The sequence below is a fragment of the Panthera pardus genome, unplaced genomic scaffold, assembly GCF_024362965.1.
Source record: "Panthera pardus isolate Hobbes unplaced genomic scaffold, ASM2436296v1 HiC_scaffold_1, whole genome shotgun sequence".
NCBI classification, from domain to species: Eukaryota; Metazoa; Chordata; class Mammalia; order Carnivora; family Felidae; genus Panthera; species Panthera pardus.
The window spans coordinates 90,511,895-90,526,700 of NW_026526654.1; the positions used below are offsets into that span (position 1 = coordinate 90,511,895).

At 37.8% G+C, this 14,806-nt stretch overlaps 1 protein-coding gene across 6 annotated transcripts in view; it reads left to right on the forward strand.

Annotated features, from left to right (window-relative positions):
- The window catches only part of CENPJ (centromere protein J), a 53,006-nt gene extending 38,200 nt beyond the window's left edge, over positions 1-14,806 (forward strand). For 3 of the 6 annotated variants that reach the window (XM_019436470.2, XM_019436474.2, XM_019436471.2), the window contains 6 exons: positions 7,463-7,527; positions 8,021-8,140; positions 11,158-11,298; positions 11,615-11,699; positions 12,007-12,127; positions 14,467-14,806. In XM_019436470.2, coding sequence (XP_019292015.2) covers positions 7,463-7,527; positions 8,021-8,140; positions 11,158-11,298; positions 11,615-11,699; positions 12,007-12,127; positions 14,467-14,659 — 725 coding nt within the window. In that variant the 3' untranslated portion in view covers positions 14,660-14,806. The remainder of the gene's footprint in view (positions 1-7,462; positions 7,528-8,020; positions 8,141-11,157; positions 11,299-11,614; positions 11,700-12,006; positions 12,128-14,466) is intronic. The other 3 variants (XM_019436473.2, XM_019436476.2, XM_019436477.2) reach the window with 3 other exon arrangements.

Genomic DNA, 14,806 nt, shown 5'->3' on the forward strand with positions numbered 1-14,806 from the left:
GAATTGAATTTATAAAAGTGGATATAACATATGCAGCTTGATGGTTGTAAAGGAAATACTTGGATAAATACCAGCAAGATAAAGAGAGTAACAGCACCCCAGAGCTCTCACCTCCATGATCATATTATATTCCCTATCTGTGTAGTTTCTACTCTTATAAGTGCAGTCCTACAAAAATGCTTTTTGAACTTTCTGAATAGTTATACTGTGTGTATTCTGTTGTCTTTTACTGTACATTGTTTTTGAGAGTCATGTTGATCTGCAACTCTAGTTCACTAATTTTCCTGCAAGGCAGTTTGAATGTTTATGAATATATTAAAATTAACCTGTTGATGGTTAAATTTTTTTTAAGTTTGGGATGTTAAACAGTGATGCTGTGAACATTCGTAAACGTCTCTGGTTACATTCATTTCTCTAGGGCACATACTGCAATTACTGGGTAATCAGTAAGAATATCTTTAACACTCATAGATTTTGCCAAGACATTTTCCAAAATGATTTTACTGCCTAACCAGCAAAGTAATGTAAGTGCTTGCACTGCTCCACACCTTGTTGATACTTGGTATTGTCAGACTTCAATTTTTGCCAGTCTGGTACGGATGAAAACTGTCTCATCATAGTTTTGATTTGCATTACTGGGATTACTAAATATGTTAAATACCATTGCCTATGTTTATTACCTATTTAGATTCCCTCTATGAGAAAATTGATCAGGTCTTTTACTCATTCTGTGGTGTTGTCTTTTTTGTTATTGGTTTGTGGGGGGATTTCCCCTCCCTCCGTTGTAATCATTTAAGAGTTACACACATTGCAAATATCTTCTTCCAGTCTGTGGCCTGCCTTTTTACTCTTTATGATATCTTTTGGTGAACCAAAACTCTTTTCCTTTTTTTAATTGAAAATGTATTTGACATACAACATTGTATAAATTTAAGGTATATAATAATGTTGATATATGTATCTATATATTATTATTGCCAGTGTAGTGATAATTAATACCTCTATCATATCACATAATTATATCTTTAAAAAAAGTTTTTTAACGTTCATTTATTTATGAGAGAGCATGAGCAGGGGAGGGGCAGAGAGAGAGGGAGACACAGAATCCATAGCAGGCTCTAGGCCCTGAGCTGTCAGCAAAGAGCCTGATGTGGGGCTCGAACCCACCAACCATGAGATCATGACCTGAGCCGAAGTTGGATGCTTAACCGACTGAGCCACCCAGGCACACCTAGTTATTATGTCTTTTTAATGGTTGAAGAGTTTAAGATCTAGTTTCTTAGCCAAATTGTTCATTATAATACAATATTACCTATATTCACTATACTATTCTAGGACTTATTTACTACTTGTTGCAAGTTTATACCTTTAAACAACATCTCCCCTATCCCCCAAACTCCCCCTCCCTGGTAACCATGGTTTCACTCTTGTTTTACAAGTTTGGCTTCTTTAGATTCCACTTGTAAGTGATATCATACAATATTTGTCTGTCTCTGTCTGACTTATCTCACTTAGCATAATGTCCCCAAGGTGCATCCATGTTATTGCAAATAGCAGTATATCTTTCTTTCTCATGGCAAAATAATATTCTGTTGTGTATCTGTATCACATCTTTATTCATACACTGAGGGGCACTTAGGTTGTTTCCATATCTTGGCTATTGTGAGTAATGCTGCAGTAAACATAGGCTTCAATATCCTGTTTTTATTTCCTTTGAGTATGTACTCAGAAGTGGCATTGCTGGATCATATGGTAGATCTATTTTTGTTTTTTTGAGGAACTTCCATAGTGGATGAACCAGTTTATATGCCCACCAACAGTGCATAAGGATTTCCTTTTCTCCACATCCTTGCTAATACTTGTTACCTCGTGTCTTCTTGATGATAGCTTTTCTGGCAAGTGTGAAGTGATATCTTGTGGTTTTGATTTGCAGTTCCTAGATGATTAGTGAAGTTGAACATCTTTTCATGTACTGTTGGTCATTTGTACGTCTTTGGAAAAATGCTTATTTAATTCCTTTGCCCATTTTTCAGTTACATTATTTTGTTATTGAGTTTTTGAGTTTTTCTGTATTTTGGATATTAACTCTGCAAAAGTTTTCTCCCATTCTGTGTGTTGCCTTTTCATTTTGTCAATTGTTTCTTTTGTTGTGCAGAAGCTTTTGATTTTTGATTTGTTGATTTTTGCTTTTGTTGCTTGTGCTTATGGTGTCATATCCAAGAAATCATTGCCAAGACCAATGTCAAGGGATTACTTCCGTGTTCTCCTCTAGAAGTTTTATGGTATCAGGTTTTATGTTTAAGTCTTTAATCCATTTCAAATTAATTTTATGAGTGGTCTAAAAAGAGATCCAATTTTACTTTTCTGCATGTGTTCGGTTTTCACATCATTGGTTGAAGAGACTATCTTTCCTCGTTGAGTGTTCTTGACTCCTTTGTTGAATATTAACTGATTGTATATGTGAGGGTTTAATTCTGGGCTTTCTGTTCTATTCCATGGGTCTGTGTGTCCTTTTTTATGCCAGTACCATACTGTTTTAATTACTCTAGTTTAGCAGTATAGTTTGAAACCAGCAATTGTGATGCCTCCAGCTTTGTTCTTTTTTCTTAGGATTGCTTTGGCTATTTGGGGTCTTCTGTGGTTCTATACAAATTTTAGCATTCTTTGTTTTGTGAAAAATGTCTTTGGTATTTTGATGGGATTGCACTGAATCTGTAGATTGCTTTGGGTAGTATGAACATTTTAATTCTTCCCGGAAGCATAATGTATCTTTCCATTTATTTGTGTCATCTTCAATTTCTTTTACCAGTCTTACAGTTTTCAGACTATAGGTCTTTCACCTCCTTGGATAAATTTATTCCTAGATATTTTGTTCTTGTTGATGTAACATGGAATTGTTTTCTTAAATTTCTCTTTCTGATAGCTTGTTATTAGTGGATAGAAATTCAGCTAGTTTCTTTGTTAATTTTTGTATCCTATAACTTTACAACAACATTTACTAGTTCTAATAGATTTTTTGGTTGAGTCTTTAGGGTTTTCTATATTTAGTACGTCATCTGCAAATAGTGAAACTTTTGCTTCTAATTCAAATTGGATAAATTTGGATGCTTTTTATTTTTCTTGCCTAATGGCTGTGGCTAGGACTTCCAATTTTATGTTGAATAAAAGTGGTAAAAGTAGGCATCTTTGTCTTTTTCCTAATCTCCAAAGAAAAGCTTTTAGCTTTTCACCGAGTGATAGTTATTTAGTGTTCTTTTCCTTTAACCTTTATACTATAGTTAAGTGGTTAATATACCATCTTATTGTAGATTTGGAGTTTTCTGTATTTGATTATAAATTTTTTAAAAAATTTTTTTATTACGTTTCTTTATTTTTGAGAGGCAGAGAGACAGAGCATGAGCAGGGGAGGGGCAGAGGGAGAGAGGGAGGCACAGAATCAGAAGCAGGCTCCAGGCTCTGAGCTGTCAGCACAGAGCCCGATGCGGGGCTCGAACCCACGAACTGTGAGATCATGACCTGAGCCGAAGTTGGACGCTCAACTGACTGAGCCACCCAGGCGCCCCTGATTATAAATTTTTCATCTTTACCATTGTGTTGTTTACTTTTACATGTTTTCATGATGCTGATTAGCATCTTTTTGTTTCAGCTTGAAGAGTTGTTTTCAGCATTTCTTGCACAGCAGGTGATTAAACTCCCTCTGCTTTTGTTTATCTGAGAAAGCCTTTATTTCTCCTTCATATCTGAAGGAGATAATTTTCCTGGATATAATATTCTTGGCTGGCAATATTTATCTTTCATCACTTTGAATATGTCATTCCACTGTCTCCAGGCCTATAGAGTTTCTGCTGAGAAATCCACTGGTAGCCTCATTTGGTTTGTCTTGGGGTTTTTTTTTTGGGGTGGGGGGGGTTGTATGTTACCTTTTTTTTTTTTTTTTTTTCTCCTGGCTGCCTTTAAGATTCTTCTTTGTGATTAATTTTTGACAGTTTCATTATAATGTATCTTGGAGAAGGTCTTGCATTAAGGTAATAGGGTGTCCTATTTCATGGACTTGTTTGTTCAAGTCCTTGCCCACGTTTGACAGGTTCTCAGCTATTATTTCTGTATTTTATTTTTTAAAGTTTATTCATTTATTATTTTTGAGAGAGAGAGAGAGCGAGAGCGAGCAAGCACAAGTCGGGGAAGGGCACAGAGACAGGGAGACTCAGAATCTGAAGCAGGCTCCAGGCTCTGACCTGTCAGTACAGAGCCTGATGTGGGGCTTGAACTCACAAACAATGAGATCATGACCTGAGCCAAGATTGGATGCTTAACCAACTGAGCCACCCAGGCTCTCCTCAGCTATGATTTCTTTAAATAAACTCTCTGTCCCTTTTCTTCTCTTCTTGTGGAACCCCAATTCTTCCAATATTTGGCTCTCTGGTGGAATCTCATAGCTCTTGTTGGCTTTCCTCACTCTTTCTTAATCTTAGTTCCTATGCCTCTTCTGTTGTTATTTCTATATTCCTGTCCTCCAAGTCACTTATTTTCTCTTCCATGTGTTCTGCTCTGCTACAGATGCTTTCTATTGCATCTTCATCTCATTTGTTGAATTCTTCAGGTCCAGAATTTGTTTGGTTCTTGTTTATAATTTCAGTCTGTTTTGTAAAGAACTCCTGTTCATTAATTTTGTTCCATGACGTCATGGAATTGTCTTTGAGTTTTCTTGTAACCTGTTGAATTTCTTCACAAGAGCAGTTTTGAATTCTTTATCAGATGTGGTATTTCATATCTTTGAGTTTTGTTGCTAGAGACCTATTAGTTTCTTTTTGTGATGCCATGTTTCCTTAATTTTTTATACTGTTTGTAGCTATGGACTTCTGCTTTCCCATTTGAAATAGCAGATACCTTCTTAGTTTTTATGATTTCTTTGGTTTTTATAGTTCACCAGTCTAGCTGTTAGAAACCATTCTTCTGTATTCCAGAAGGTGGTAAAATGGCCCAAATTTGTAGTTATTCCCCTGCTCACCAACTGTGGCCTATTTTCTGAGCATGCTCCCTGTTTACTGAATCTTGCTCTTTGGTTGTAGTTGGGAGGGCACATAAGGAGCTGGTAGCAGAGTTAGGAGAGGTGTGGGTTTAGCACTTGGGCTTTGGGGGTGCCACTCGAAGATCTTCGAGTGGGGTACTACCAGAGGCTTGTGGGTGGACTTCATGTTGAAGTGCTGAAGCAGACAGCAGGAACAACATTCCTGTAATGACCTTTGATATTCTAGTATGCTTCCTTCCCTTTCTCTTTCCTTCTCCAAGTCATGGGGGTCTCTCCTCAGAGATCTGGGTGCTGTTGGAAACAGATGTTTCTTTAGCCACAACCCATGTAACTGGCCTAGCTGGGCAGTCACTTTTTGCTTTTGCTTTGCTATCACTTCCTTTGGAGAGGTTGTTACTGCCACTGCCAAACAACAGCGTGCTGTGTCTCCCTGGGGAGGGGAGCAGCTCTGGCAAGTTCCTCCCTCTCTGCATCCAAACTCATCGCTGTCCTTTTCCAGTGGCATGTTGGAATCTCCCCTCAGGGTGGACTAGACTTCTGCAAATTCTCTTTTGTCTGTGGGTATCCACCAAGGTTTGTGCTCTCTGGGTTTCTTTTCCAGTCATGGTGAATGGGGACGGGGCAGGTTCACTAACTCCCTTGGATCTGCGTCCCTTACTGAGGTCCTATTTTTGGATGCCCAGGTGGGCAGGAAACCTCCCAGATCCCTTGGTGTGAGGTGCTGAGGTACTTTCATTTGGTTATAGATGTCTAATTAGTTGTTTAAAAAGAGAAGGAAAAAAGGAATGACTTATACTGCCATGATGCTTGATGGTACCTTATAGTTCCCCACAATTCCCAAGATTCTTACTTAATGTTGTTGAATTTCAGTTTTTTTACTTTACGGGTGGTGCCTCTTAAGTCTTCCCTATCTTGCGGTCATAAACCTATCCTCCTATATTGTCTATATCTAGCTATTCCAGCACTGTTTATTAAATAATTTAATCTGTCCCAACTTTTATAAGATATGTAATTTTATAAGGTATGTTTATACTCAAAGTAGTGAACACAGACTCAGGAGTCAGAGCTCCATGCTCCTGCTCATGTGTCCTGGTCCTCTCAGTGGGTCTCTGCTTAGAGGCTTCCAGTTTCTGCTCATGAACAGCTTGAGAGAAGAATTAAGCTCCATAGGATTGAATCCTGGTTTGCTTTATTAGCTGACAACTTTGGCACGTTATTTAACCTCAGCCTCGTTTTCCTTACCTCTAAAATGGGGATATTAGTCTTTTCTATGGAGGATGGTTAAAACATTTAGGAGTGAGGTCCAACAGAGCTTACTTTGCACATGTAAGTAAGGTGCAGGCAATTGTTCTTCGTTTATCACATCAAAACAGAGCATTCCTCTCGTCCCCAGAACCATCTACCATCTACCCGTTTGCCCAAGCCAAAATGCACTCCCAGGGATCTCTAAACTAATCCTTCTGATGTTGATAGTTTCTGAATCGATTAAGTAGGTTGAACCATATGAAACCCAGCTCTTTGGAACCTATCAGCGATTTAACACAGTGCAGTCAGAACATTTCTGTCTCCCTGAGTACTGCACAAGCCTTCTCAGATGCCCGCCAACTGCCTGAATGGACTCTGCTTCTGTTCCTTAGTGTGCTCTCTGTGTAGCATCTAGTGGCACGTACTTGAAACAAACTTGCAAATTTTGGGCATGGTTTTTTTGTTTTTAATATGAAATTTATTGTCACATTGTTTTCCATACAACACCCAGTGCTCATCCCAACAGGTGCCCTCCTCAATGCCCATCACCCACCCTCCCCTTGGGCATCTTTTTAATATGGCCCTTTGGCACATAGGAAAAAAATATTAGAATGTCAGTATATTTTTTAAAATTCACCTTAATTTGTTGTTGGTGAGTGTGTGTATATGTGTATACACTTATTCTATAACGTATGTATTACTAATATAGTATATGATTGGTGTGCTGGTCATAACCTAAACAGTTTAAACCACAGCAATTAGGTCTGGATTTTAATACCCAGTTATTTTGTCAAGCAAAATTCGAGATGTATTCTTGGATGCCTCTATTATATCTACCCTACATCTAACCTCTAACTAAAGTCCCTGTGATTAGCTCCAAAATACCTTTGGGTTCATCTGTTAGGTTAGTTGAGCACCTGTCTGTTCCTCCAGATTGTAAATTCTCAGAAATTGGATATTGTCCTTGTCTTGTCACACTGGACTTAAGTGCCTGAATAAATATTTGAAGTTCTATAATGAACTCCTATGAATTAGTAAAGAAAAACATTAAGACTTCCTTAGCTAATGGGTAAAGGATAGTAGTTCACAAAAGGATATGAACTAAGGAAATATTTGACCATAATATTAAGTAAATTTAAAACTTGCAATTAAATATGAAAACTAACTCCGACAATTATATTCTAACAGGTAATCCATCTCGAAGATCCAAGACTGTGCCTCCTCGTGACTTAGGCAGTTTGGATAAGGGACAAGTAAATCTCTATATTTTTATATATTTAGACATAGATTACTCAGGCTTGAAACTGCTTAGTTAACTGACTTAAGTTTCTAAACCATTTATAAAGGTTTTTTACCTAACATTGTAAATGTTTTTTTTATTTTTTTATTTTTTAATGTTTTTATTTATTTTTGAAGGAGAGAGAGACAGAGCATGAGTGGGGGAGGAGCAGAAAGAGAGGGAGGCATAGAATTTGAAGCAGGCTCCAGGCTCTAAGCTGTCAGTACAGAGCCCGATGTGGGGCTTGAACCCAAGAACTGTGAGATCATGACCTGAGCCGAAGTCAGATGCTTAACCGACTACGCCACCCAGGCGCCCTGTAAATGTTTTTTATAAACACCAAATGCTAGCTGTCAAATCCTATAATAGGAGAATCTGGCATTTGGAAATAAATGTAAATTTTAGCTGCTTGAAATGTTACTACACGTCCTTTATGACAGATGAAAGAGAGCCTTTTGTCCTTACAGACTGCCTCACCCAGGGAGCCCCCTGAATCAGTGGACCTTTCAGATCCTGAATATAAAAAGGATGACAAAAAAGAGGAAAAAGAAGAAATCCAGGGAGAAATCAGTCATCCTGATGGAAAGGTTAAACTTTTTTTTTTTAAATAATGAATATTATAAGAAATAAGTATAGGTTAAAGTAGAATTGGAACATTTAAGATTCTAAAATAATTGATCTTCCAGACCACTGAGGGACCTTAAGAACTTTAGTTCCTTGGGGTGTGACCTTAGCTTGAGTCTTTGGACTCCTAAAAATGCTAGACACACACAGGCATTTAGTTGCCCTTTCTAGTTTAGGGATACAGCAAAGGAGGGAATACAGTTCTTTGTTTAAACTCTGTTCTTTCTCTAAACATAGCTAAAAAGCCTTTGTAATCTTTGGTACTTTTTAAAAGCCTCTGTTCTAGGCCTTATCCTTCCTGCAGCCTTTCTGTCCATCTCTAGGTGCACAGTTTTATTCTTGTGCTTAGGAAAGGTTTTGAGCAGGAAATCGCCTGGCTTAGTGTTCCAGCTAGAAGTAAGAATGAAAAGGGAAGGGGGACATAAACAGGGTTTGTTAGCAGGGAGGGAATGAGGTAGTTTTTCCTCAGGTTTATAGAAAATTTACTTTTCTGAATACCTTAATTTGACCCATTTTAATTGAAATGATAAAGCCAAAATTCACTGCTAGTCTTGAGGAGTGAGAAAGGACAAAATAACAATAGTCCAAGGAAGTAGTTAGACTTTCCCACCAATAATTTGTTATACTAAAGCAGAGTTGGTACAGGAAAAGGTTTTTTTTTTTTTTTTTTTTTTTTTTTTTTTTAAAGAAGAATTCTAGCTAATAAATGGAAAAGGAATGAGAAAACTTGAGAATCATTACTTTGCAATCTCTAATTGAAATACAGGTTCTGGGCAGTAGTCATGAAAAACCATGAACCCATGGATGACAGGTTGATGGGGCTTCAAGGCAGATCTAACTAATGTGACTCAGTTGGTCTTGAGTTCATGAGGACAGCAGGGGATTGCCTTCTGAATGTGTAGCTATAAGCAGCTCTCATCAGTTCCTAGAGAGTATTCTTGTCAGAATAATTCAACCAGAATTTAATCACACCTCTAGATGTGACTACTAGTTTGTTTCCAGGAAGTATAAGGATATATGAGAACATGTAGATGACACCATAATGGGAAAGCAGTCAACCAATTCCAGAATGTGGGAAATTTTATATGGTTAATGACCCAGTTCCTTTAATAAGTAATTATCATTAAAAAGGGGCAGGGCAGGGACTGTTAAAGGTTGAGATTTAAGACATATATCAAGTGTTGTATGTGACCCTGTTTTGATCAAATAAACTGTAAAAAGTCTTTTTCATGAATTCAGAGAAAACAGCATGGAGGTTATACCATGACGAAGGAATTAGTTTGTTACAAAAATAGACACCTAGATCAATGGGACCGAATAGACAGCCCAGAAATAAACCCATACTTATACGGTCAGTTAATCTTGACAAATGAGGCTAGAATATCCAATGGGGAAAAGATAGTCTCTTCAATAAATGGCGTTAGGAAAACTGGACAGCTACCAGCAAAGAATGAAACTGGGCCACTTATTTATACCATACATAAAAACAAACTCAAAATGGATTAAAGACCTAAATGTGAGGCCTAAAACTATAAAAGTACTTGAAGAGACAGGCGGTACTTTCTTCGACATTGGACATAGCAACATTTTTCCAGATATGTCTCCTAAGACAAGAGAAACAAAAGCAAAAATAAACTATTGGGACTACACCGAAATAAAAAGCTTTTGCACACAGCATTTGCACACAGCAAAGAGAACCAATAACAAAACAAAAGGCAACTTACTGAATGGGAGAAGATATTTGCAAATTATATATCTGATAAGGTGTTAATATCCAAAATATATGAAGAACTTATACGACTCAACACCCAAACAACAAATAATCCAGTTAAAAAATGGGCAGAGGATGTGAACGCATTTTTCCAAAGACGACATACTGATGACACATGAAAAGATGCTCATCATCACTGTCAGGGAAATGCAAATCAAAACCACAAGGAGATATCACTTTACATCTGTCAGAATGGCTGAAATAAAAGACAAAAAAGTGTTAATGAGGATGTGGGGAAAAAGGAACCCTTTTGTACACTGTTGATGGGAATGCAGAGTGGTGCAGTCACTGTGGAAACAGTACGGAGGTTCCTAAAAAAGTTTAAAATAGAAATACTGTATGATCCAGTAATTCCACTACTGGGTATTTACCCAAAGAAAACGAAGACCTGAATTTGAAAAGATGTATGTGCCCCTATGTTTATTGCAGCATTATTTACAGTAGCCAATTTATGGAAGCAAACTAAGTGTACATTAATAAATGGATAAGGAAGATGTGTGTGTGTCAGACACACACACACACACACACACACACACACACACACACAGGAATATCACACAGCCATAAAAAGGATATGATCTTGCCATCTGCAACCACATGGATGGACCTGGATGGTATAAGTCAGACTGAGTATCATATGATTTCACTCATGTGGAATCTAAAAAATTAAATAAATAAACCAAAAGCAGAATCAGACCTATAAATACAGAGAATAAACTGATGGTTGCCAGAGGGGAAGGGTTCGGGGGATGGACAAAATGGGTCAAGAGGAGTGGGAAAAACAGGCTTCCAGTTAGGGAATGAATAAATCATGGGGATGGGGATGAAAGGTGCAGCACAGGGAATATAGTTGATGATATTGTAATAGTTTGGAGACCGATGGGAAAGTCACAAGTGAGCAGAGCAGAATGGATAGACTTGTAAGATCACTATGTTGTACACCTGACACTAATATTGTGTACAGTCAACTATACTCTAAAAAAAGAAAATTCAGCAAAAAATGAGTTGGTTTTGGTAGAATAGGTGACATAAGAATGGTGGTGTGTTGATACTTGGGAGTTTATTAACTTTTCTTCTTTTGTGACAGTGTTGCTTGTATTATGAGAGATATCAAAGTAGTCAATTTGGAAAAGAGTTAGGGACATTTTTATCATATGGTCTCAGGAGGAAATCTCTCATATTGATAATCTTGTTTCTCTTTTTTTGTAGATAGAAAAGGTTTATAAGAATGGGTGCCATGTTATATTGTTTCCAAATGGAACTCGAAAAGAAGTGAGTGCAGATGGGAAGACTGTCACCGTCACTTTCTTTAATGGTGACGTGAAGCAAGTCATGCCAGATGAGAGAGTGGTAGGTTTCCATAGCAGTGTTTTTCTCCATGGCTTAAACATCCCCAGAGAGGGGTGGCTGGGTGGCTCCGTCGGTCAGGTAACGACTTCGGCTCAGGTCATGATCTCACGGTCTGTGAGTTCGAGCTCCGAGTCGGGCTCTGTGCTGACAGCTCGGAGCCTGGAGCCTGCTTCAGATTCCGTGTCTCCCTCTCTCTCCACCCCTCCCCTGCTCACGCTCTGTGTCTGTCTCTTAATAATGAATAAACGTTAAAAAAAAAAAAAAAAGAAAACAAACATCTCCAGAGAAAAGGCATACTGACTTTGTGTCTTTACAGATCTACTACTATGCATCTGCCCAGACCACTCACACTACTTACCCAGAAGGTCTAGAAGTCTTACATTTCTCAAGTGGACAAATAGGTAAAAACTTGTTCTGCCCTTTCTTAATTAAATGGTTTCCTTTTTAAAAAAAATAAGGGGCACCTGTGCAGCTGAGTCAGTTGAGCATTTAACCTCGGCTCAGGCCATGATCTCACGGTTTGCGAGTTCAAGCCCTACATCAGGCTCGCTGCTGTTAGCACAGAGCCTGCTTTGCGTCCTCTGTCGCCCCCTCTCTCTGCCCTTCCACTGCTCACGCTGTCTCTCTAAAAACTGAATAAACTTAAAAAAAAAAAAACCCAGAAAAATAAAATAAATAAAAATATTTACAGTAATTTTTTTTAAACAGAAAAACACTTCCCAAACGGGAGAAAAGAAATCACGTTTCCTGACCAGACAATCAAAAACCTATTTCCCGATGGACAAGAAGAAAGTATTTTTCCAGATGGTACAATTGTAAGAGTACAAAGGTATGATACCTGTTAAATTTGCTTCTAGATTTGTCAATTTTCAACTTCTGTTTCCAAGTGAATTTTGAAAGTCTTAAAACATTTGTATAAGTCATTCAGAATGTTTGTGAGTTTAGCACTGAGCACAGATACACACTTTGAGAGCAGGTGAAGAGTTTTCAGCATTTTGGAGTTTAGATCTCGTTAGAGACGTATAGGTTCTAATATATACTCTACAGAAACTTAAAGGAGGTCTGTACAGCACATGACGAAAGGGGAATGGCAAGTATTTGTACAGAATTAAATTTGGTGAAACTGGAAAACAGTGAATAAGACACAAAGAAGGAAAGCTGCCCAGTTTTTAAGAATAACCAAACAATGGCAGCAGTATTTGAATTAGACTGTTTATTTCTTCTCTGGCTTATATTTTGATTTGCTGGATCTCCCTGTCCCAGCCTGATTAGCATTTTACTTCCCTGGCCTCCCTGACTCAATTTTTTAAAATAACAATCTCTTTATCCTTCTGAGTGTTACATTTTTTGAAGTTAGAGAATTCTTCCTAGTGACGTCTTCAATCCACAATACAGAGTTTCTTGTACTCACTGTGCTGAAGGTTTGTCAAGTTCACTGTCCTACTTTAGTTTGCACCCTCCTCTCCTAGAGTGTACATGCATTTAACTAACTTGAATTCTGTGACACACAGCAAAAAAAAAAAAGTAAATGCTAATTCAAATAATGTAGCAACTTCTTATGTAGTGTTTTTCCTGAATATGGTTCGAAACTTTCTCTGCTGCTCAACCAAATAAATACCAATGTCTTCTAAAATTTGCGAAAAATTTTATCTGTACATTATACTCTGAACAATTTCAGAGACTTCCATCTTTTTTTTTTAAGTCTTATGTTTGAAATTTTCTGTAATAAAAAGAAAATATGAAAACCTCCATGTACTCATCTATTTTCCAACAATTTTTTTTAATTTTTTTTTTTATGTTTATTTTTGAGACAGAGAGAGACAGAGCACGAGTGGGGGAGGGGCAGAGAGAAAGGGAGACAGAATCGGAGGCAGGCTCCAGGCCCCGAGCCATCAGCACAGAGCCCGATGTGGGGCTCGAACTCGTCAACTGTGAGGTCCTGACCTGAGCTGAAGTCGGACGCTCAACCGACTGAGCCACCCAGACGCCCCCATTTTCCAACAGTTGTTAACTCACGGCCAGTCTTTTTTCATCTAAACTCAGGCAAATGTCAGATATTAGTTCATTCAGGATTGTTTTGGCATTTCTGATTTATAGCAGTGGTTCTTCAACTTCACTGTGCATTAAAACCACCTGAAGGGATTGTTCAATTGCAGAATGCTAGGCCCCATGCCAATAATTTGCATTTTTAATGAGGTCTCAGGTGATGCTGTTATCCCTGGTCCCAGGGCTGCACATGATAAAGCAGTGGCTCTCAAAATGGCTTTTAAGTCTAACACTTAAATGTGGTGCAAAGCCACTACATTTACATAAAATCTGAGAAATAACCAAAAAAAACAGTTTGGAGAAGTGGTAATTCACCATCTATAAACCTTGCTTTGTTTCTAACAGCACATCATACCTATTTTTAGGGGGTTCAGTTTGAATGTCCCGCATGCACATCAAGCAGTCCACTTGGGATTAACTGCTTCTTTTGTTTCATGGCTTCTGAACAGGTCTTAAGTCTAGTCATGCCCCTTCCCAGGAATATAAAGTCTCGTTTCCAACCTGATAAAGAGCAAGCATTACTTAACTTAGTGAAAAGAATAAAGGTAAAAACTGAAAGCGGTATTTTAATACAATGCCCAGTTTTTCTTAGATGCATAATACATCTAAAGTTAAAAAACAAACCTAAGGATTTTGTAGTTTCACGACATAAATTTATTAAAAAACTTTTCATGGGCACCTTTCCTTTTCTATTATTTTTTTAATGTTTATTTTTGAGAGAGAGAGAGAGAGAGGGACAGAGCGGGAGCAGGAGAGGGGCAGAGAGAAAGAGACAGAATCTGAAGCAGGCTCCAGGCTCTGAGTTGTCACTGCATAGAGCCTGACACGGGACTCAAACTCAGGAGCCATGAGATGACCTGAGCTGAAGTCTGATGCTTAACTGACTGAGCCACCCAGGCGTCCCCCTTTTCATGGGCACATTTAAGTGCTAATTTGATCATTGGAACTAATAGCGTGAAGCAGAAACAGGGTGGAAAGAATTTGCAAAGAAGGCATTGTACAAGGAAAGGACCACAGGAGGCTTTAAGAAAAGAGAGAACTGTCAGAATCAAAAGCCATTTTTAGATCATTTTCCTGTTACATATTTAATATTTTTAAATAAATTCTATTTTAAATTTACAGAGATGGCAACAAAATCATAGAGTTTAATAATGGCCAAAGAGAACTACACACTGCCCAGTTCAAGAGACGGGAATATCCAGATGGCACTGTTAAAACCGTATATACAAATGGTCATCAAGAAACAAAGTACACATCTGGTCGAATAAGAGTTAAAGACAAGGATGGTAATATCCTAATGGATACAAAATTGTAATGATCCTATATGTGACTCATCATGAAATAACACTAACTTGATTTTCTTCTCAAAAAATGTACACTTCTTGTGGATTCTGTGGTTTCATTTATATATAAGTGGAAGAGATTATGTTTGGATTATAAAATAAAACATCATAGTTTTTTA